This window comes from Mustelus asterias, chromosome 21 (genome assembly GCF_964213995.1).
Source record: "Mustelus asterias chromosome 21, sMusAst1.hap1.1, whole genome shotgun sequence".
Lineage (NCBI taxonomy): Eukaryota > Metazoa > Chordata > Chondrichthyes > Carcharhiniformes > Triakidae > Mustelus > Mustelus asterias.
Window position 1 is genome coordinate 59,758,471 of NC_135821.1, and position 24,132 is coordinate 59,782,602.

Consider the following 24,132-nt stretch of genomic DNA (forward strand, 5'->3'; position numbering starts at 1 on the left):
GTTACCCCAACATCGTGTCCTACAGATGAGTGAGGGATGAATTCATATCCATCGTTCATCACATGCCAGGATCTCAAATGTGCAATATGATTCAGTCTGTCCTGGATTGAAAGGGTGAGTTAGCCTGAACCACCCTCATGGACTGCCATGGCTACTGGCCTGAGTATAGCATAACTTGTCAGTGTTTCTGTAGTGTAGTGATTATCGTGTTCACCTTGCATATGAACGGTCCCGCTTTGAAACCAGGCAGCATTATCAAGGCTTGCTCAGCTAAATATAAGGGAAAAGTTACAGAGGGATCGCAGAATTGTTACATCACAGAAGGAGATCATTTGGCCCATCATGTCTGCACTGGAAGTGCATAGTTGTAATGTCACAGCATCTTTACAGTGTAGAAAGAGGCCATTTGGCCCATCCTGAACTGGCTTGCTGAAAGAGTATTCCACCCAGTCCCACTCCACTGTCTTATCCTCCTTACCTTGCACATTATTTTTTTTCAGATGGCAATTGAATACCTCGATCAAACCTCAGGAAGTTCTTTCCAGACACCAACCACCCTTTGGGTAAAAAAAATGTTTCCCTCACATTACTTTTACTCCTTTTGACAATTATTTTGAATCCGTTTCCCTGAGTTCTTGATGATTTCTTGAATGGGAACTATTTCTCACTATTTACCCTGTGCATATCCCTCAGGAACATACTATTTCTATCAAGTCTCCTTTCAGCCTTCATTTATCTGAGGAAAACAGTCCCAACCTCCAATCTATCCTCATTGCTACAGTTCTTTATCCCTGGAATCATTCTTGTTAATCTACTCTGTACTCTCTCCAATGCCTTCACATCCTTCCTCAAGTATGGTGTCCAGAACTGGATGCAGTACTCTGGATGAAGCTGAACTAGTGTCTTATACAAGTTAGACTACACGAGTAATCCAGAGGCCCAAGCTCATGGTCTGGGGATGCGGGTTCAAATCCTCGTGGAATTTTAATTAATAAAATCTGGAATATAAAACCAATCTCAGTAATGGTAACCATGAAACAATTGTCTTAAAATCCCATCTGGTTTACAAATACTTTTAGGGAAGGGAATTTGCCATCCTTACCTAGTCTGGCCAACATGTGACTCCAGATCCACAGCAATGTTTTTGACTCTTAACTGCCCTCTGATATGACCGAGCAAGCCATTCAGTTCAAGGGCAATTAGGAATGGGCAACAAATGTTGGCCTTGCCAGCAAAAGGTCATGAATGTAACCCAGTCCATCATGCAAACCAACCTCCCATCCATTGACTCTGTCTACACTTCCCGCTGCCTCAGTAAAGCAGCCAGCATAAATAAGGACCCCACGCACCCCGGACATTTTCTCTTCCACCTTCTTCCGTCGGGAAAAAGATACAAAAGTCTGAGATCACGTACCAACCGACTCAAGAACAGCTTCTTCCCTGCTGCCGTCAGACTTTTGGATGGACCTACCTCGCATTAAGTTGATCTTTCTTGACACCCTGGCTATGACTGTGACACTACATTCTGCATGCTCTCGTCTCCTTCTCTATGAACGGTATGCTTTGTCTGTATCATGTGCAAGAAACAATACTTTTCACTATGTTAATACATGTGGCAATAATAAATCAACTCAAAATCAAATCAATTCCCACATCCCCTGAAAGAATAACAGCAGAAGTACTTGATGGACAGAAAATAAAGGGTACAACCCTAAATGGGGTGCAGGAGCAGAAGGACCTGGGTATATATGTGCATAAGCCATTGAAGGTGGCAGGACAGTTCCAGAGAGTGGTTAATAAAACATATTGTATCCTAGGCTAAATTAATAGGGACATACAAGAGGAAAGAAGTTATCTTGAACTTGTGTAAGACACTGCCTCAGCTGGAGGGACATTGCACTTTGGGAAGGATATGAAGTCAATGGAGACTGAACAGAAAAGATTCATGAGAATGGGTCCTGGGATGGGGAACTTTAGTTGTGAAGATAGATTTCATAATCTTTCCCTATTCTCTCCACCTATCTTTAAAACCTAACAAGCTTTTTGGCATCTGTCTTAATATTTCCTTAAAGAATCATAAGATCCCTGCAATGCAGAACTGGCCATTCAGCCCATCAAGTCTGCGCCAATTCTCTGACAAAGTATCTTACCCAAACTCTCTCCCATCTCCTATCCCCTAATCCCACGTATTTCCTCTGCTAATATCCCTGGCACTAAGGGGCAATTTAGCATTGCCAATCCACCTAACCTGCACATCTTTGGGGTGTGGGGGGAAACCTCGGGTGACTGTGTGGAGTTTGCACCTTCTCCCTGTGTCTGCGTGGATTTCTGTCGGGTGCTCCAGTTTCATAGAATCATAGAATCCCTACAGTGCAAAGAAGGCCACTTGGCCCATTGAGTCTGCACTGACCACAATCCCACCCAGGCCCTATTCCTGTAACCCCACATATATACCCTGCTAATCCCCTGACACTAGGGTCAATTTAGCATGGTCAATCAACCTAATCCGTACATCTTTGGAGTGTGGGAGGAAACTGGAGCACCTGGAGGAAACCCATGCAGACACGGAGAATGTGCAAATTCCACATAGTAAGAAGTCTCACAACACCAGGTTAAAGTCCAAAATTCCACATAGACAATGACCTGAAGCCAGAATTGAAACTGGGTCCCTGGCACTGTGAGGCAGCAGTGCTAGCCACTGTGTCACCCCACACTCCAAAGCATTAGGTGGATTGACCATGCTAAATTGCCCCTTAGTGTTAAAGGGGATTAGTGAGGTAAATATATGGGGTTATGGGGATAGCGCCTGGGGAAAATAGTCTGTGGGAGAGTCGGTGCAGACTCAATGGACTGAATGGCCTCCTTCCGCACTGTAGGCATCCTATGAAACTGGAGCACCGGGAGGAAACCCACAGAGACATGGGGAGAACGTGCAGTTTGCATGGCTGAATAGTGTGAAACGTGTATTTGATAAGGCTCCTATGAAGTATCTTGGGACCATTTTACTGCTGTATGAATTTTGTTAGCTGCCCCTTGTGGATCAGTGCTACTCCCAGCCAGCGGGTGGCGCTGCTGCGGGCAGGGACGGGGGGGTGGGGTTTGTGGAGGGGGGGTGGGGTTTGTGAAGGGGGGGGTGGGGTTTGTGGAGGGGCGGGGCTGGGGCCGCTCGCGGCGATCGGGAAGCTCATTGGGCGGCCGCCCGCTACAAAAGCGCGGCTCGGGCAGTGCTCCGCCTTTTCGTCCAGCGGAGCCGGAGAGGTGAGGGTGAGAGGGAGAGGGTGTTGGGCTCACGCGGCAGCAACGGGGCGGATAAACACTCGGGTTTTGGGGGAAAAGGGAGTTAAATTAGATCCCAGGGAGGGGGAGGGGAGCAGCGGGATGGGGACCTTGGTGACGGTTTGTGAGAGGGAGCAGGAGGCCCGGATGGAGCCGGGGACCCGGATGTGGCCCACGTGGAGGGTGAATGGAGAGCCCCACGTGTTGGGAATGAATGGGGTTTCAGCCACTGTGGCCACCGCCTCCCTCTGGTCCACGTTGTGTTATTTTTCAAAACTGTTACTTTGAAAGATTTCTTTGCAAAGAGGCTCCAGCCAGAGGTGAACCCCCCCCCCCCCCCCCCCCCGTTAGTTAGTTATGTTTTAAAATTCATTTGCAGGATTTGGGGTGGGAGTCGCTGGCTTTAGACCAGCATTTGTGTTGCCCATCCCTAATTATCCTTTAGAAGGTGTCAGTGAACTGCTCACTGCAGTCCCATGTGGTGTAGGTGCACCCACAATGATAATGAGGCAGCTCTGGGATTTTGACTCAATGAAGGAGCAGCGATACCTTTACAACTCAGGATGGTGAGTGACGAGAGAGGAGCTTCCAGGTTTGGTGTTCCCAGGCATCTGTTGTCGTCCTTCTAGATAGTAGTGGGTTTGGAAGGTGCTGCCTAAGGAACTTTGGTGAGTTCCTGCAGTGCATCTTGTAGATGGTACACATGGCTGCCATTGTTCCTGATGGTGGCAGAAGTGACATGCGGAAGGGGTAGCAATCAGATGGGCTGTTTTTCTTGGATAGTACCGGGTTTCTTGAATTGTTGGAGCAGCACTCGTCCAGATTAGGGGTGAGTGTTCCATTAGACTGCTGAGTTGGGGGCCAGGTGTAATGTGTCAAGGTTCGCATATGACACTAAGGTGAGTGGTAGAGCAAAGTGTGCAGAGGATGCTGAAAGTCTGCAAAGGGATATAGATAGTCTGAGTGAGCAAGGGTCTGGCACATGGAGTACAATGTTGGTAAATGCGGTCATCCATTTTGGTAGGAATAACAGCAAAATGAAATATTGTTTAAATGGTTTAAAAATTGCAGCTTGCTGCTGTGCCGGGGCCTGGGTGAGCTTGTACATGAATCAAAGTTGAGGTGCAGCAGGGAATTAAAAAGGCGACTGGATTTTTGTCCTTCGTTGTTAGAGGGATGGAGTTTAAAAACGGAGGTAATGCAGCTGTATATGGTGCTAGTGAGGCCATACCTGGAGCGCTGGAGTTTTGGTCACCCTACTTGAGAAAGGATAATATACTGGCACTAGAGATAGTGTTGAGGACGTTCACTGGTTGATTCCAGAGTTGAGAGGGTTGGCTTATGAGGAGAGACTGAGTAAGCTGGATCTTATAGCAACATATTATGAAGGGAATAGATAAGTCAGAAGCAGGGAGCTTGTTCCCACTGGCGGGTGAAACTAGAACTAGGGGACATGGCCTCAAAATAAGGGGGAGCAGATTTACAACAGAGTTGTGGGGGAATTTGTTCACCCAGAGGGTTGTGAATCTGGAATTCCCTGCCAAGTGAAGGAGTTGAGGCTACCTCATTCAATGTTTTTAAGGCAAGGATAGATAAATTTTTGAACGGTAAAGGAATTAGGGGCTATGGTGAGTGGCAGGTAAGTGGAGCTCAGTCCACAAAAAGATTGATTGGTGGAGCAGGCTTTGGGGAGTCGGGAAGTCATAGAAATCATAGAAACCCTACAGCACAGAAAGAGGCCATTCGGCCCATCGAGTCTGCACTGACCACAATTCCACCCAGGCCCTACCCCCATATCCCTACATATTTACCCACTAATCCCTCTAACCTACACATCCCAGGACACTAAGGGGCAATTTTAGCATGGCCAATCAACCTAACCCGCACATCTTTGGACTCCTCAATCACCACAGTATTTATATGGCTGGCCCAGCTTAGTTTCTGGTTGATGGTAACCCCCTAGGATGTTGATGATGTGAGATTCAGTGATAGTAAACATTGGGTATCAATTCCTGATGAGAGAATACTTTATATTTAGAATTCCGGAGGTTCTTGGTTGGTTTTAGACCTGACAGTGGAGCTTCCAGCTAGAGTCATAGAGGTTTACAGCATGGAAACAGGCCCTTCGGCCCAACTTGTCCATGCCGCCTTTTTTTTAAAACCCCTAAGCTAATCCCAATTGCCTGCATTTGGCCCATATCCCTCTATACCCATCGTACCCATCTAACTATCTAAATGCTTTTTAAAAGATAAAATTGTACCTGCCTCTACTACTACCCCTGGCAGCTTGTTCCAGACACTCACCACCCTCTGTGTGAAAAAATTGCCCCTCTGGACACTTTTGTATCTCTCACCTTAAACCTATGCCCTCTAGTTTTTTAGACTCCCCTACATTTGGGAAAAGATATTGACTATCTACCTTGTCTATGCCCCTCATTATTTTATAGACCTCTAAAAGGTCACCCCTCAGCCTCCTATGCTCCAGAGAAAAAAGTCCCAATCTATTTAGCCTCTCCTTATAACTCAATCCATCAAGTCCCGGTAGCATTCTAGTAAATCTTTTCTGTACTCTCGTTTAATACTATCCTTTCTATAATAGGGTGACCAGAATTGCGCACAGTATTCCAAGTGTGGCCTTACCAATGTCTTGTATAACTTCGTAAGAAGTTTAACAACACCAGGTTAAAGTCCAACAGGTTTATTTGGTAGCAAAAGCCACACAAGCTTTCGGAGCTCTAAGCCCCTTCTTCAGGTGAGTGGGAATTCTGTTCACAAACAGAGCTTATAAAGACACAGACTCAATTTACATGAATAATGGTTGGAATGTGAATACTTACAACTAATCAAGTCTTTAAGAAACGAAACAATGTGAGTGGAGAGAGCATCAAGACAGGCTAAAAAGATGTGTATTGTCTCCAGACAAGACAGCCAGTGAAACTCTGCAGGTCCACGCAACTGTGGGAGTTACAAATAGTGTGACATGAACCCAATATCCCGGTTGAGGCCGTCCTCGTGTGTGCGGAACTTGGCTATCAGTTTCTGCTCAGCGACTCTGGGTGACTGATATTCGGGTAAGCGTTCTCCAAGGTGGCCTTCGCGACACACGACAGCGCAGAGTCGCTGAGCAGAAACTGATAGCCAAGTTCTGCACACACGAGGACGGCCTCAACCGGGATATTGGGTTCATGTCACACTATTTGTAACCCCCACAGAGTTTCACTGGCTGTCTTGTCTGGAGACAATACACATCTTTTTAGCCTGTCTTGATGCTCTCTCCACTCACATTGTTTTGTCCCTTAAAGACTTGATTAGTTGTAAGTATTCGCATTCCAACTATTATTCATGTAAATTGAGTCTGTGTCTTTATAAGTTCTGTTTGTGAACAGAATTCCCACTCACCTGAAGAAGGGGCTTAGAGCTCCGAAAGCTTGTGTGGCTTTTGCTACCAAATAAACCTGTTGGACTTTAACCTGGTGGTGTTAAACTTCTTACTGTGTTTACCCCAGTCCAACGCCGGCATCTCCACATCTTGTATAACTTCAACAAGGCGTCCCAACTCCTGATGAAACGAAGCATGCTGAATTTCTGTGGTGGGCAAACCTTTGAAACCCTCGGGACTGATTCTTAGAGTCTGTGCACATGACACTTCAATATATTAACTCACTGTGCTCATAGAATCCCTGCAGTGCAGAAGAGGCCATTTGGCCCATCGAGTCTGCACTGACTGACAAGAGTATTTTACCCAGACCCTCCCTGTCCTGTACCTGTAACCTCACATTTCCCATGACCAATCCACCTAATCTGCACCTCTTTGGAGGAAACCCATGCAGACATGGGGAGAATGTGCCAACTCCACACAGTCACCCAAGGCTGGAATTGAACCCACCTGGGTCTCCTATTTTACTTCCCGCGGTATAATGGATTTTAATGCAAACTACTTGCCGGATCCTGACATTGGCTGTTGCACCTAATGTGAGGTAAATGTATTTGTCGACTGTCAGTGTTTACTCGGGACAGTTGGTGTCGGATAATGCCAACATATCGATACCAAATCTGGGCGAATGCTGCTCAGTCCAATCTGCAAGCATTCTCTGTTCACTAACCATTATGAGGGACCCAGTGTACTGATGTATGAAGGTTCTCTTGGAATAATTTGTGCATAAACTGTACTTGTATCCATATTTGCACATTGTGAAAAACGAATTCTAAAAGCATTCTCAATTTTCAGATGGAATCTCATGTCTGCAAGGCTGTCGGCGAATGTGTTGATCACTGGGGTCCTGGAGTAACTGGAAATGGCGCTGAATATCTTAAGGTAGAGACTGTATACGAAGTGGATAAAAGGGGCATTGTACACAATGTTGAAGAGCATTGATTATCCTTTCTTATGCTTTGCAAATGAAATCTAGCAGTGGAGTTGGCTTCCTCTGTGAGATGTTCCAACGTGGATATCCAGCAAGGTCGCTCTTGCCTGGCTCTGTCCGTGTGGCGTATGGGAGCGCAGGCCTCTGTGTCTATGACGTACAGTCCCGTTCCATGACGTTGGAGAGAAAGTGTGTCCCCGGCTTTCAGCTGGTGTGGACAGCATCCTGTATATTCCTTAACCTTCTCAGTGTATACAGTAACTGAGGAGATAAACCATGCAGGTTACAATTACTCGTGTAAAGTGTGTGATGAGATTGTGGGGATGGGTTGAGGTAGATCTGGAGTGATGGGTGTTTATTGTTCAATCTGGTTTGTTTCTGCAGTAAGACTGGATTCTACCCATGCTGAGTGTTGGAGAGCCTGCTGACCAGGAATGCTGGGGCCAGTTGCATTTTGGGAGAGGTGATTTATTTTTTCTTATCTCGTTATTCCAAAACCCCAACGTGGATATCCAGCAAAGTCGCTCTTGCCTGGCTCTGTCCGTGTGGCGTATGGGAGCGCAGGCCTCTGTGTCTATGACGTACAGTCCCGTTCCATGACGTTGGAGAGAAAGTGTGTCCCCGGCTTTCAGCTGGTGTGGACAGCATCCTGTATATTCCTTAACCTTCTCAGTGTATACAGTAACTGAGGAGATAAACCATGCAGGTTACAATTGCTCGTGGAAAGTGTGAGATGAGATTGTGGGGATGGGTGGGTTTACGTTTGAGGGAATGGGATGATACTCTGGAGTGATGGGTGCTTATTGTTCAATCTGATTTGTTTCTGCAGTGAGACTAGATTCTACCCATCCTGAGTGTTGGAGAGCCTGTTGACCATGAATGCTGGGGCCAGTTGCACTTTGGGAGAGGTGATTTATTTCTTTCCTAGTCGTTCAGAAACCAAAACCCCAACGTGGATATCCAGCAAGGTTGCTCTTGCCTGGCTCTGTCCGTGTGGCGTATGGGAGCGCAGGCCTCTGTGTCTATGACGTACAGTCCCGTTCCATGACGTTGGAGAGAAAGTGTGTCCCCGGCTTTAAGTTGGTGTGGACAGCATCCTGTATATTCCTTAACCTTCTCAGTGTATACAGTAACTGAGGAGATAAACCATGCAGGTTACAAGACTAATTAGAAGCGCAGTTCTGGAGGTTTAAAAGCTGGGTGTGTAGCAGTGTGGGTCGGACAGCAGACGCAGTTGATGCCTGGTTCACACTTGAGACATCGTGGCCTCGGAGAGGTTGTGAAAGATATTTAGTGGAATGACACAAGGCATTAGCTGGAAGAAGGGAAGTTGGATTGGAATTGTAGACTGTAACAAACGTCTGTTGTGCAGACCTGTTTCGTGTTACACTGATAGATGTGGGAGTAAGTCCTTCTACTGCTCTGATTTAAATTTTTTGAGCCAACATGTACTTTTTGAAGGGATTCCACACACCTGCCACCCCCTCAGGGAGATGCTGTGTCTCCGAACCTGACTGATTTTTAAGGCTGTTACTTTGTCGACTCCCCCACTGCACCAGTAGGAGAGTCCCTTACTCTCTCTCCTCTCTCTCTCTCTCTCTCCCCCCCCCCCCCCCCCCTATCAATTTTTTCCAAAATCCTGAAAACCTCAAGAAAATCACCCTAGACAGAGCCTTCTGTTTCCCAGTAATGCAGGTCGGTTGGAAATACCACCTCAGATAACGGGTGATATTTTACAAAGAGTTTCGCGGGGTGTAATGCTTTAGATTAATCCATAGTGTCTAGGGGTCACTTAACTGAGGAATTGGGGGATGTCGGTCCTCAAACCTTCCTGAGCCAAAGCACCATAATTATAGAGGGCAGGATTGTTGGCACTTTGGAGGAAAGTTGATGCCATTACATTTGCATGGGATGGAGGGTTTGAGGAAGATTTCTGGACCTAATGTTGAAGTATTCATCTCTTGCAGGGAGAACCTTTATTGAAGATGGCTAAGTGATGGTGAGTTATTGATTTGGGTTTTCAATTTTTTGAAAATTAGATGTGAACTGAACGAGATAAGCATTTGAGAGAATGGTCCTTGTACATTAATCTAATTATGATCCTGCTGTAATAAGAATATCTAGGTTGGTTTTGTTATGAACCATTGTGGTTTTGGCGACTAAAATCTAACAGTGGGCTTGGCTTCCCCTGTGAGTTGTTCCAACGTGGGCATCCAGCAAGGTCGCTCTTGCCTGGCTCTGTCCGTGTGGCGTATGGGAGCGCAGGCCTCTGTCTATGACGTACAGTCCCGTTCCATGACGTTGGAGAGAAAGTGTCCCCGGCTTTAAGTTGGTGTGGACAGCATCCTGTATATTCCTTAACCTTCTCAGTGTATACAGTAACTGAGGAGATAAACCATGCAGGTTACAATTGCTCGTGGAAAGTGTGAGATGAGATTGTGGGTTTACGTTTGAGGGAATGGGATGATACTCTGGAGTGATGGGTGCTTATTGTTTAATCTGATTTGTTTCTGCAGTGAGACTGGATTCTACCCATCCTGAGTGTTGGAGAGCCTGTTGACCATGAATGCTGGGGCCAGTTGAACTTCGGGAGAGGTGATTTATTTCTTTCTTTGTTGTTCAGAAACCAAAACCCCAACGTGGATATCCAGCAAGGTCGCTCTTGCCTGGCTCTGTCCGTGTGGCGTATGGGAGCGCAGGCCTTTGTGTCTATGACGTACAGTCCCGTTCCATGACGTTGGAGAGAAAGTGTGTCCCCGGCTTTCAGCTGGTGTGGACAGCATCCTGTATATTCCTTAACCTTCTCAGTGTATACAGTAACTGAGGAGATAAACCATGCAGGTTACAATAACTATAAAGTTCAGAGTCTTTACATAACTGCATCAGTGCAGCAAACTTCATGTATATTAATTTAGTCTTGATGTTTGCAAAAAAATGAGCACTATAGATTTTACGCCGTAACGTTTTGTCAAATCCTGATACAAAAATAGAAAATGCTGGGAGAAATCAGCAGGTCTGACAGCGTCTGGAGAGTGAATAGAGCCAATGTTTCAAGTCTACTTGGCCCTTCGTCAGAACTGGTAACTCTGGTTGAGGGATATTTAGGGTGGCCAGGGTTTGGTGGTTCCAGGAAGCTGAGATCTGCAAAGTAATGGTGCATTGGTTTTAACCTGTATGTGGATCTAAAATGTTGAAAGGCCAGTTACCTCACTGTAATGGTCGTTGTTCCCCTGTTCTATATGAATTTGTATTCGGCAGAAATTTGTTTATGATTTTGACCGATCTAATGTGATTTCTGATTGTTTTTCAGGTAACAACTGTGCATCTCCCAACTGCAGTGTAACAAGTCTGTACCTTACTACAAATGTGCTCCCATTGAGTTCAGATGTTTGATTTGTTGGATGTTACAGGCTGGCTACTGTACCTTTTGGAATTGTATTGAAGTCACATATTTGTGTTTAAGTTGCTATCAGCTTTGAAGTTTCTGCTGATTAAACTTGGGTTATAATGTGCATGGTAAAGTTTGTATATTTTTAAATAAAGTTAAAATGCAAGTATTAATTTTCTATTGCAGTGTCGTTTGTCTTTTCTCACTTACCTCCTAGATTAGCTCCATTATAATCGGTTACATTTCATCAGTGACTAAACTTAAGTCACTTTAGTGGCTACAGAGGGCTTAAATGTCCTGAGATTTTGGAAGATGTTATAGGAATACAAGTCTATCTTACTGGAATTGATTTCCATGTTTGCTTATCCCTGATCTACGTCCCAATCCCTTTTTATCTGCCTTGGCGGTTTCCTTTTGATCTGAATATTGATATTTTTTTGTGAAACAGGCCGCCTTGCTTTTATTCCATATTCATTCATGGGATGTGGGGGCACTGGCTAGGCCAGCATTTATTGCCCATCTCTGCCCTTGGACTGAGTCATGATGTGGAGATGCCAGTGTTGGACTGGGGTGGGCACTCAACGTCAGGTCAAAGTCCAACCAGGTTTTGCTTGTGATACCAAATAAACCTGGTGTTGAGACTTGAACTGGGTGGCTTGCTAGGCCATTTCGGACAGCATTCAACCACATTGTAGGCAAGACCAGGTTAGGGTGGTGGATTTCCTTCCAGGGACATTATGAACCAGCTGGGTTTTTACAACAACCTGGCAATGGCTTTATGGTCATTGTTTAGACTTTTAATTCCAGATTCATTTTTTTTATCACCCTCATCTCAAATTGGAAGGTTGTGGGCTCAGTTCCTGCACAGAGACTTGTGTCGCATGCTCACCTCTCTGCCCTTGAGATAGCCTTTGGTCTGCTTTCCTATCCTGTGGCTGTGGCGTACCTTGTTCCAATGTCTGCTTCTCTTCGACCTTGACCTTGTCTGAGACTCAGTACTGACTTTGCTACTATAATTAGTTTATCCAAACATAAATAAAAGCAAATTACTGCAGATGCTGGAATCTGAGGAGTAAATGCTGGAAAATCTCAGCAGGTCTGACAGCATCCGAGGAGAGAAAAGAGCTGACGTTGAGTCCAGATGACTCGCTGTCAAAGTTCTTATCCAATCAGTTGTTGGCTTCCCAGTGCATTGGCTGCTGATAGGTTGAGTAGAGCACCTATCAGTAATCAATAGTGGGACAACCATCTATGATTGGACAAGCTGGAAGGACAAATTCCTTCAAACTTAAATTACTGCCCCAGAACCTCTGGATTCTGTGGAGTTTGAGATATGCATGGAATCCCTACAGTGCGGAAGTCCATTCAGCCCATCGAGTGCACTAACTTCCGAAACTAGCACCCCAACCCAGGCTGTCCCCTCTGCTCTATTGTAACCCTGTGCATTTATCATGTCTAATCCACCTAATTTACATGTCTTTGGACGTTAAGGGGCATTTTAACATGGTCAATCCACCTAAGCTGTATCTCTTTGGACTGTGGGAGCACATGGAGAAAATGTGCAAACTCCACATGCAGTCACCCAAGGCCGGAATCAAGACCGCAATGCCACACAAGACATCAACAGTAAATGAGCTGAGGCAGGAGATGTTCATTTTAAGGTGGTGAATAAAATCATAAAACCCCTGCAGAAGAAGGTCGTTCGGCCCATCACGTCTGCACCGACCACAATCCCACCCAGGCCCTATTCTGGTAACCCCTCATATTTACCCTGCTAATCCCCCTGACACTCGGGTTAATTTAGCATAGGCAATCAACTAGCCCAAAGATGTGTGGGTTAGGTTGATTGGCCACACTAAATTGCCCCTTGGTGTCAGGGGGACTAGCTAGGGTAAATAGAGATTAAGGGGATAGGGCCTGGCAGGGTTTGCGGTGTGTGCAGACTTGATGGGCCTCCTTCCGCATTGTGGGGATTCTATGAACCGAACGCGCACATGTTTGGACTGTAGGAGGAAACTGGAGCATCCGGATGCAACCCACGCAGACATTGGGAGAATGCGCAACTCTACACAGACAGTAACTCTAGGCCGAATTGAATCACTGCCGCCCTGGTTTTAACGATGATGCAAATGTGGTCAAACTCATCTCTGGATCAAATATAGCACTATGGTTACAAACGGTTGGTTTCAGTCTTGCCATGATGTTTGGAGCATGGAGTTAAAACAATGGCTTCTGTCTTCCCAATATAGAATTGGAGGAAATTTCTATTCATCCAAAATTTCTATTCATCCAATGTGAACTAAGTAATCTGAGCAGGGGCAGAGAGGTACAGCGGGGTGTTGTCATTGTACATGTGTGAAAATTAATTATTGCGTTTTTGAATGTTGAGCGATGGTATATAGATGATAAATGGGAAGAGGCCAAGGATAGAACCTGGGTGGGCAGAGGCAGTGGGTCATCTTAACCTGGTTGTGGGAGCTTACTAGGAGAAAATTAGCTGCTGCTTCTTGCATTCCAGCAGTGGCAATTTGTGCTTTGGATTTGAATGGTGTTATATAAATGCAATCTGTAAAAATGATTCCTAATTTCTCCTGAAAGCCTTTCCTGCTCACTTCCTCAAAACTCCCTCGCCTATGGAAAATATTGCCCTCTCTCTACCCTGTAGTGTCTTTTCAATATGTTAAAAATCTCAATCAAGTCACCCTTTTATATTCCAGGGAATACAAGCCCAGTTAATACTTTGCTGTTTCTTGTAAAGTGCACTGTTCATTATAAATCATGGTAGTGGGGTTTTTTGAGAGCCTCCTCTTGTGAGCTTCACTGGTCAAATAGTATTTGTTGCCCATTCCTAGGCACAAATGCCCCGTAATGAATTCCACACGGTGATCCAGTTGACTTAGGGCAATCCTGGACATGCTAATAATGGAGACTAGCCAACAAATTACTGAATTTGTAGTTTTACAAACTGGCATGGCGGGATGATAAACTTGATCTGTTAATTGCCCAATACAATAACAAGGGGGCACAGTGGTTAGTACTGCTGCCTCACAGCGCCAGGGGCCTGGGTTCGATTCCCGCCTTGGGTCACTGACTGTGTGGAGTCTGCACATTCTCCCCGTGTCTGTGTGTTTTTCCTCTGGATGCTCCGGTTTCCTTCCACAGTCCAAAGGTGTGCAGGTTAGGTGGATTGGCCATGCTAAATTGCCCCTTAGTGTCAGGGGAACTAGCTAGGGTAAATGCATGGGATTATGGGGATAGGACCTGGATGGGATTGTGGTCGGTGCAGACTTGATGGGCCGAATGGCCTCCTGCACTGTTGGATTCTATGATTCTTTAACGATTGGGTTACCATATCCTGCTAAATAGATGAAGATGTCAATTGGGTTATGAAGACACATCAGAACAGCTGGCAAAGAGGGAGTGAAAAAATGGTATTTGTTGAAATGTACCAAATATGCAGTGACTTATGGTTATGATTGCAGCTGTTTTGCTTCAATTAACAAAGCACTCTGTTTACCCTGCTATTCACTCCTTTGCAGTTTTCACTGTTGCCTCGATGGTCTTGATAGTTCTTTAAAAAGATATTTTAAATTATTTATTGATTTGAGCCTGGGCTCCTCTGCCTCTGGTTTCACTTCTCTAACCAGCAGTTTTCTCATTTCTGAACTTTAATGAACTGGCCACCCTTCACATGTGATCTGAGATAGTGAATGTTGCCAACTCTGCTGGAGTTCACATCCTGGGAGTCACCATTGAGCAGAAACTGAACTGGACTAGCCATGTCAATACTGTGGTTATCACAGCAAGTCAAAGGCTAGGAATTCTGCGGAGAGTAACTCCACACCTGATTCCCCAAAGCCTGTCCACCATCTACAAGGCACAAGTCAGGACTGTGATGGAATAGTCTCCATTTGCCTGGGTGGGTGCAGCTCCAACACTTAAGAAGCTCGACACCATCCAGGATAAAGCAGTCCGCTTGATTGCTACCCCTTCCACAAACGGTGGCACAGTGGTTAGCACTGCTGCCTCACAGCTCCAGGGACCCGGGTTCGATTCCCGGCTTGGGTCACTGTCTGTGTGGAGTTTGCACATTCTCCCCGTGTCTGCGCGGGTTTCCTCCGGGTGCTCCGGTTTCCTCCCACAGTCCAAAGATTTGCGCGTTAGGTTGATTGGCCATGCTAAATTGCCCCTTAGTGTCCCTGGATGTGTAGGCTAGAGGGATTAGTGGGGTTGTGGGGATAGGACCTGGGGTGGGATTGTTGTCGGTGAAGACTTGATGGGCCGAATGGCCTCCTTCTGCACTGTAGGGTTTCTATGATCTATGAAACATTTAATCCCTCCACCATCGACGAACAGTGGCAGCAGTGTGCACCATCTGCAAGATGCACTGCCGCAACTCACCAAGGTTTCTTAGGCAGCACCTTCCAAACCCACTACCAACTAGAAAGACAAGAACAGCAGATGCCTGGGAACACCACAACCTGGAGGTTCCTCTGGGAGTCATCAAGGCTCCTTAGGCAGCACCTTCCAAACCCACTACCATCTAGAAAGACAAGGACAGCAGATGCCTGGGAACACCACAACTTGGAGGTTCCTCTAGGAGTCATCAAGGCTCCTTAGGCAGCACCTTCCAAACCCATGACCACTGCCATCAAGAAGGACAGGGGCAGCGGACACAAGGAAACACCAGCACCTGGATATTCCATTCACCATCCTAACCGGAATTATATCAGTGTTCCTTCACTATCGCTGGGTCCAAATCCTGAAACTCTTTCCCTAACAGCACTGTGGGTGTACCTACATCTCCGGGACTGCAGTGGTTCAAGAGAGCAGCCCACTACTACCACCACCTCCTCAAGGGCAACTAGGGACAGGCAATAAATGCTGGGCTAGCCAGTGACACCCACATCCCGCAAATGAATTTAATAAAAAGTTGATCTTGTTCTTGTCCAATGACCACAGAATTTCCAACAGGTGTTACAGGGATGGGGGAACCCTGGTTAGTTCTCTGTCCCGTGTGTGCTCTACAGTTAGTTCTCGCACAACAACTTGCATTTATATAGCACCTTTAAAGTTCAGTGAAATGCCCCAAGGGGCTTCAATAATAGCACTGAGCCAAAGAATACATTAGGAAAGGTGACCAAATGCGTGTTTAATGAGGTAGGTTTTAAGGAATGTCTCAAAGGATAGAGGAGGAAGTGTTTGGGGAGGGAGTTCCACAGTTTAGGACTTAAACCAGGCCTTCCCAAATGGTGGGTCATGATCCCAGTTGTGGTTGCAGTAACAGGTGTATTGGTCACAAGGTTGCCTTCTTCTGAGGCAGCAATGGTGATTGGAGCAGAGACCGCTCAGTGTGGAGATTCTGGTGGGATATCCCTGGATCGATGCCATTAAAAAACCTCGGAAAACTCTGCTCCCAGTGAATGCCAAGTGGGCCCAGGATCATTGTGCATTGACCAAGCGCAGGCAGAGGTTGGCGAGTATAACTCAGTGACTGACTGACTTGAGTGGAGTGCAGGGAAAACCAGAGCAGAATGGGGGAGTGGCACCTTCAAACTTTGCTGTGCTTCTGTTGGACAGACTCTGTACCCTAGGCTGATGACTCTGCTTTGCAGGCACTGGCAAGTATTTCAGGGGGCTGTGGTGGAGGATAAATTACAGGCGGAGGGAGAGCCATGGGGACATGGGCAGATTACAGTGCATGTGTGGGATGGGGGGAACGGGAGGTGCTGGAGCAGAGGGATTTCACTGAGTCTTTTGTCATGGGAATATGGAGAGATTAGCTAAAACCTCAATGCTCAGTAACTTCCGCACATTGTGCTCTGGCCCTGGGTTGGGAGGAGCTTGGCTCCACATCCAGATGGATTCTGAATTAAAACTTGTGAATTGAATCCATTTTATTTATGTATTTAAAAAATGCTTTCAAGAGGTGCAGGCTTTGTTGGCTATGCCAGTATTTATTGTCTTTCTCTAATTGCCCTGGAGAAGGTGATGATGAGCCGCTTTCTTAAACTGCTGCAGTCCATCAGGTGTAGGTACACCCACAGTGCTGTTATGAGGGAGATCCAGGAGTTTGACTCAGTGATAGTGAAGGAACAGCGATATATTATTCACCAAAGAGAAGGACTTGGTGGATGATGAGTCTGGGAAAAGGTGTGTAGATAGTTTGAGTCATGTTGAGATCAAAAAGAAGGAGGTATTGGGGTTCTTGAGAAACATTAAGATAGACAAGTCCCCAGGGCCTGATAGGGTATACCCCAGAATACTGAGAGAGGCAAGGGAGGAAATTGTTGGGGCCTTGAGAGAAATCTTTGTATCCTCACTGGCTACAGGGGCTACCAAATAAACCTGTTGGACTTTAACCTGGTGTTGTGAGACTTCTTACAGGGGAGGTCCCAGAGGATTGGAGAATAGCCAATGTTGTTCCTTTGTTTAAGAAGGGTAGCAAGAATAATCCGAGTAATTACAGGCCGATGAGCCTTACATCAGTGGTAGGGAAATTATTGGAGAGGATTGTTCGAGACAGGATTTATCCCACTTGGAAATAAGTGGACGTATCAGTGAGAGGCAACATGGTTTTGTGAAGAGGAGATCATGTCTCACGAACTTGATCGAGTTTTTCGAGGAAGTGACAAAGATGATTGATGAGGGTAGGGCAGTAGATGTTGTCTACATGGACTTCAGTAAGGCCTTTGACAAGGTCCCTCATGGCAGGCTGGTGCAGAAGGTGAAGTCGCATGGGATCAGAGGTGAGCTAGCAAGGTGGATACAAAACTGGCTCGGTCAAAGAGGACAGAGGGTAGCAGTGGAAGGGTGCGTTTCTGAATGGAGTGCTGTGACAAGTGGTGTTCCTCAGGGATCAGTGCTGGGACCGTTGTTGTTTGTAATATATATAAATGATTTGGAGGAAAATGTAACTGGTTTCATTAGTAAGTTTGCGGACGACACAAAGGTTGGTGGATTTGTGGATAGCGATGAGGACCATCAGAGAATACAGCAGGATATAGATCAGTTGGAGACTTGGGCGAGAGATGGCAGATGGAGTTTAATCCGGACAAATGTGAGGTAATGTATTTTGGAAGATCTAATACAGATAGGAAATATACAGTAAATGGCAGAACCCTTAAGAGTATTTTCTTTGTTCTTTGTTTGTATATTTCCCAGCCTCTCATGGTGAGTGGCTTGGACAGGAGCTGGCAGATGGTGGTAGAAACATAGAAGAATAGGAAGAGGCCATTCGGCCCTTTGAGCCCGCCTGTTATTCATTATGATCATTGCTGATCATGAAATTCAATATCCTGATCCCACCTTTCCCCCATTTCTTTTGATCCCCTTCTCCCCAAGTTCTATATCTAACTGCTTCTTGAAAACACTCAATGTTTTTACCTCAACTACTTTCTGTGGTAGTGAATTCAATAGGCTGACCACTCTCTAGGTGAAGAAAGTTCTCCACATCTTTGTCCTAAACAGTCTACCTTGTATCCTCAAACTGTGACCCCTGGTCCTGGACACCCAACCATCGGGAACATCCTTCTTGCGTCTACCCTGTCTAGTCCTGTTAGAATTTTATAAGTTTCTATGAGATTCCCCCTTATTCCTCTGAACTCCAGTGAATACAATCCTAACCAACTCACTCTCCCCTTATAGGCCATTCCCGCCAGCTCAGGAATCAGCCTGGTAAACCTTCGCTACACTCCCACTAGAGCACGTACAACCTTCCTCAATAAGGAGACCAAAACTGCACACAATATTCCACGTGTGGCCTCATCATGGCCCTATATAACTGCATCAAGACATCCCTGATCCTGTGCTCGAATCCTCTTGCTATGAAGACCAACATACCATTTGCCTTTTTTACTGCCTGCTGTACCTGCATGCTTACTTACAGTGACTTGTGTACGAGGACACCCAGGTCTCGTTGCACATTACCCTCTCCTAATTTATGACCATTCAGGTAGTAATCTGCCTTCCGGTTTTTGCTACCAAAGTGCATGATCTAACATTTATCCAAATTATACTGTATCTGTCAATCATTTGCCCACTCACTCAACTTGTCCAAATCACACTGAAGGATCTCTGCATCCTCCTCACAGCTCACTCTCCCACCCAGTTTTGTGTCATCTGCAAATTTGGAAACATTACATTTAGTTCCCTCATCTAAATATATAGTGAATAGCTGGGGTCCCAGCACCGATCTCTGTACCCCACTAGTCACTGCCTGCCATTTGAAAAAAGATCAGTTTATTTCTACTCTGTTTCCTGTCTGCCAACCAGTTTTCTATCTATCTCAATACACTACCCCCAATCCCATGTGTTTTAATTTTATACGCTAATCTCTTATGTGGGACCTGGTCGAAAGCCTTCCCAAAGTCCAAATAAACCACATCCACTGGCTCCCCCTCATCAACTCCATTAGTTACATCCTTGAAGAATTGCAGTAGATTTGTCAGGCATGATTTCCCTTTCATAAATCCATGCTGACGCTGTCCAATCCTCGCACTGTTTTCCATGTGCCTGCAGCACTTGTCCTTCAAGGTGATCGAGGTTCTGAGTTTGGAAGGTGCTTATGAAGGAGTGTTGGTGAGTTGCTGCAGTGCATCAATGGTGGAGAGAGCGAATGCTTAAAATGGTGAATTCTTAAGGTGGTGGATTAGCGGGCTGTGAGGAGACAAGCTGTGAGGAGACAAGCTGCTTTGTTCAACCTCTATGTTGTTGGAGTTGCACTCATCCAGACAAGCGGAGAATTTTCCATCCCACTCCTAACTTGAGCCTTGTAAATGATAGGTAGGTTTCGGGGATTCAGGAGGGGAGTTACTCACTGCAGAATTCCCAGCCTCTTGTAGCTACTGTATTTATATAGCTCTTCCATTCAGTTTCTGCTCAATGGTAACCCTCAGGATGTTGATAGTGGGGGATTCAGAGTTGGGAATACCACTGAATGTCAAGAGGAGCTGGTCATTGCCCAGCACTTGTGTGGTGTGAATGTTAGTCACACATGTTAGAATGCACAGTGATTAGCACTGCTGCCTCACAATGCCAGGGACCTGGGTTTGATTCCCAGCTTGGGTCACTGTCTGTGTGGACTCTGCACATTCTCCCTGTGTCTGTGTGGGTTTCTTCTGGTTTCCTCCCACAGTCTAAAAGACATGCTGGTTAGGTGCATTGGCTATGCTAAATTCTCCCTCAGTGTGCCCGAACAGGTGCCGGAGTGTGGTGACTAGGGAATTTTCACAGTAACTTAATTGCAGTGTTATTGTAAGCCTACTTGTGACTAATAAACTTTAACCTCTTATCAGTTCAAGCCTGAATGTTGTCCAGGTCTTGCTGCATGGCAAGGACTCCTTCAGAATGAGGAGTTGTGAATGGTGTTGAATATTGTAAAGCTGCATTGTGTGTAGTAGAATCACAGTAAAAGTCCCACAACACCAGGTTAAAGTCCAACCGGTTTATTTGGTAGCACAAGCCACTAGCTTTCGGAGCGCTGCTCCTTCATCAGGAAAGTGGGAGTTCTGTTCACAAACAGGGCATATAAAGACACAAACTCGATTTACAAAATAATTTTGTAAATAATTTTGTAAATTGAGTTTGTGTCTTTATATGCCCTGTTTGCGAACAGAACTCCCACTTACCTGATGAAGGAGCAGCGCTCTGAAAGCTAGTGGCTTGTGCTACCAAATAAACCTGTTGGACTTTAACCTGGTGTTGTGAGACTTCTTACTGTGATTACCCCAGTCCAGTGGTTCCCAAAGGGTGCGGCGCGCCACACTGGTGCGGCAAGAGAGGATGGCAAGTGTGGCGGGAAGATTCAGGGACAATCAAAGAAACATTTAAACATGGATTAGATATTTTTCCAAAGTGATTGTTTTATACTTTCTGGATGTCCCATGATCATATTATAAAGTAGTTGTGTTCTATGTTATGAATCAAGCACTGCTAGGAGTTGTTTTTTTTTGTTTTTGAATGTATTTCTTATCAATAAAAAATTCGGTGTGGCGTGAGCAAATTTTTATTCTGAAAGTGTGGCCCAGTGAAAAAAGTTTGGGAACCACTGCCCCAGTCCAACGCCGGCATCTCCACATTGTAGCAGAATCCAGTGAAACTGCAGCCTCTTGGGCTATTTATCTATTTTGTGCCGTTTGAAATCCTCAGTAGTAAATTAAAAGTTCTGTCAACTGACCCCACATTAAAATCAATGATGTCAAAATGACCTTTGGGGGACAAAAACAAAATGCTGAGAAATCTCAGCAGGTGTGGCAAAATCCGTGGAGAGAGAATAGAGTCTTTCAGCATCTGATGAGAGAATAGGGTCCATTCTCTCTCCACAGATGCTGTCAGACCTGCTGGGATTTTCCAGCATTTTCTGTTTCAGATTCCAGCATCCACAGTAATTGCTTTTATTTTGACCTATTGGGGGACCTCGATGTACTTGCCGAATGCAAAAGTGGCTTTAACAAATGACTGGTGTATGCGTTTGAGAATGATAGACGTGAGCATATGGCAAGCAGCGGCGACAGCTGCAGGAGGACAAGACAACAACGTGACCCCCTTGTCCTGGGACCAGCCAGAGTCAACTGGCTCCTCTCCATGTGTCCATCTCCCCCACCCCCTCTGGCTGCTTCCGCATCCTTTTCAAAGTGCGCGGGCTCGGATCTCCGGCCTGTGGGCATGCGTCGGTGCTTGTCAGTGGCGCTGGGGAAGGAAAGAGGGAGAGGTGGCGGCAGGCAGGTGAGAGGAAATGGTAAATATATTTACTCCGTATGATAATAGGAGAGGAGTTTAAATGGTTGAAGGGGGAGAGTTAGGTGTGACCGCGATCACCTCACGCCCCGAACGCCGAGTGTTGCCCCAACGTTCCAATTTAGAACGCCGAGTGTTGCCCCAACGTTCCAATTTAGAACGCCGAGTGTTGCCCCAACGTTCCAATTTAGAACGCCGAGTGTTGTCCCAACGTTCTGACCGGTGTGTGTACGTTCTATTTTGGAACTTTCGGCCGCCGCGGCGTTCGGAGCCCACATTCCAGTCCCAGCATTTCGGGATCAGGCTTGTTCCTTGGTGTCATAGCCCAGACCCCCCCAACAAGCTCATTCCCAGTTTAAATTCTCTGCTCCGGGACTGCACACGTCTCCCTCACCGCCCCCCTCCCTCCCCCCGCATCCCCTTCAGTTAAATCATGGTATCGAATCCCTCCCAAGCCCTTACACTTCTGTACAGTGAATCGCTTCTTCCAAAGGGCCGGGAGGTGATCAATTTTGTTTGCTTGTGAATAACGTTGTGTGTGTGTGTGTTTTGGGGGGGGGAATGCAGGAAAGTTTGCGGCCGGGGGGCGCGGGATATTTTTAAAAGGGGCGGGCCGGGCTCCCCCTGTTTCGCTTGCTGCCATCGGCTGGGCTATTTGGCTCCTTGCTCATTGCTTAGGCCTATGCTGCCGGAGTATCCAGAATAATCGCCTGGTTCTCTGACCGTCCTGCAGTATTCCTGTACAGATATATTTTAATTTATTAACAGGGTCTCGCTATCCTTTCAGGGAGGAGGGTTTTTAAAAAAAAGTTTTGGGTGTAGCTGGCGAGAGTTACCGAAGAGATTTGGAATCTAACGTTTTAGGCCCCAGAGATTTTTTTTCCTCTTCTCTCGGTGAGCGGGCAGTTTGAATGACATTGTTTCCTTTTTTTTGGTTGGTCTTAAGAGCCAACTTGCCACAGCAGCCTTACAGACAATAATCGGGGTTTCTCGGTTATTTTATAATAGAAAAATGTTTGCTATGGCAAAAGCACCGGGGATGGGCGGGGGGGGGGGAGATTATTTTATTTTTCCCTCTACACAAAGTTAAAATGATCTGCAGTCTGGAGGGAGAGTGGAAGCAGATTCAGTTGTGAAAGGAATTGGATGTAAACTCAAAAGGGGAAACAAAAGTTGCAGGGCTCTGGGCAAAAGGGGCAGTGTGGAGGGACTGCTTCTAGAGCTGCAGAAGCACCGGGGACTGAATAATCTCCTGTGGGACAGTAAATCCATGTCTGCTTTGAGATAAAGTCGGCTGCTGTACCTGAATGGGAGCTGATAGCTTCCAAAAGGCATAAGACGTTTGATTCCAACTTTGGATTCTGATCACAGATCTGTGACTTATTAAAATATGCCTTAATGGGACAGTCACAAAATAGGCAAGCAATTATTTTTGTAATGATTATGGTTATTTATGAGGTGGAGATGCCGGCGTTGGACTGGGGTGGGCACAGTATCAGGTTATAGTCACAACATCAGGTTATAGTCCAACAGGTTTATTTAGTAGCACGAGCTTTCGGAGTATTGCCCCTTCACCATGAAGGAGCAGCGCTCCGAAAGCTCATGCTACCACATAAACCTGTTGGACTTTAACCTGGTGTTGTGAGACTTCTTACGATGGTTATTTATAAAAGGGTGGGGGGGTGGGTCATTGAATGGGGGTGCGTGTTCTGACAGATTCCTTTTTAACCTGAAGATCATCAGGAATGCCCACGGGGCGCAGTTGACGCCTTCCGCGCCCGTTGGGCACCGCAGGGGCTGGGGTGCATTATAAACCCTGATAACCACGTTATGATTTAATGTTTTATGTTTGCTTTGTACTTTGGTTTTGTTCAGGCTGTTTCCCCCTCCTTTTGGGGAACCGCCCCTTTTACTTTGTCCCTCAGCGAATTTGAGTTGGTTTATTTGTTTGGTATAAAAGAGGAAGATCATCTGGAGCGCACCAGCACAAAAGCACGGTGCAGCTAAATCTCCGATGCCATCAGTCCTCCATATGTATTTCACTTCAAATCTTGTTGTTGCTTGACAGGAATTTCAGAACGCAATGCCTGGGAAAAGGACCGTGAAAAGGTCAAAAGATAACGAGGAGAAAACACAAGATGACGAAAGTAAAAAAGTAAAGTGTGAGTATTTTTATTCACTCTGTAGTTTGCAACATGTCGGGATTCTTCGATTACTACTTTAGTTCAGAGGAGATGTGCGAGGCAAGTTTCTTTACACAGAGGGTGGTGAATGTCTGGAACGTGCTGCCCGGGGAGGTGGTGGGAGCAGGTACCATAGCGGCATTTAAGGGGCAACTAGATGAATACATGAATAGGATGGGAATGG

The 24,132-nt window shown here is 46.0% G+C and overlaps 1 protein-coding gene, 1 long non-coding RNA gene and 5 other non-coding genes across 9 annotated transcripts in view; all 7 read left to right on the forward strand.

Moving 5' to 3' along the window:
• The first annotated feature begins 3,168 nt into the window (after nt 1-3,168).
• LOC144509312 (uncharacterized) lies at nt 3,169-11,206 on the forward strand. The gene is made up of 7 exons (XR_013500449.1): nt 3,169-3,258; nt 7,505-7,591; nt 8,025-8,103; nt 8,470-8,548; nt 9,608-9,639; nt 10,157-10,235; nt 10,951-11,206. It is a non-coding gene; the product is annotated as an uncharacterized LOC144509312 (long non-coding RNA).
• Nucleotides 7,716-7,931, forward strand: LOC144509551 (small nucleolar RNA SNORA73 family). Its single transcript, XR_013500477.1, has one exon. It is a non-coding gene; the product is annotated as a small nucleolar RNA SNORA73 family (small nucleolar RNA).
• LOC144509555 (small nucleolar RNA SNORA73 family) lies at nt 8,140-8,355 on the forward strand. Its single transcript, XR_013500481.1, has one exon. It is a non-coding gene; the product is annotated as a small nucleolar RNA SNORA73 family (small nucleolar RNA).
• LOC144509554 (small nucleolar RNA SNORA73 family) lies at nt 8,588-8,803 on the forward strand. Its single transcript, XR_013500480.1, has one exon. It is a non-coding gene; the product is annotated as a small nucleolar RNA SNORA73 family (small nucleolar RNA).
• LOC144509556 (small nucleolar RNA SNORA73 family) lies at nt 9,841-10,052 on the forward strand. The gene has a single exon (XR_013500482.1). It is a non-coding gene; the product is annotated as a small nucleolar RNA SNORA73 family (small nucleolar RNA).
• On the forward strand, nt 10,275-10,490 carry LOC144509553 (small nucleolar RNA SNORA73 family). Its single transcript, XR_013500479.1, has one exon. It is a non-coding gene; the product is annotated as a small nucleolar RNA SNORA73 family (small nucleolar RNA).
• Nucleotides 11,207-21,540: 10,334 nt separating the features above from the next.
• rcc1 (regulator of chromosome condensation 1) overlaps nt 21,541-24,132 on the forward strand; it is a 28,294-nt gene continuing 25,702 nt past the window's right edge. Inside the window, exons 1-2 of one of the 3 annotated variants that reach the window (XM_078237966.1) lie at nt 21,541-21,753; nt 23,834-23,927. In XM_078237966.1, the coding sequence (XP_078094092.1) occupies nt 21,613-21,753; nt 23,834-23,927 (235 nt within the window). In that variant the 5' untranslated portion in view covers nt 21,541-21,612. Of the gene's footprint in view, nt 21,767-22,183; nt 22,268-23,833; nt 23,928-24,132 lie in introns of those variants that run through there. The other 2 variants (XM_078237968.1, XM_078237967.1) reach the window with 2 other exon arrangements.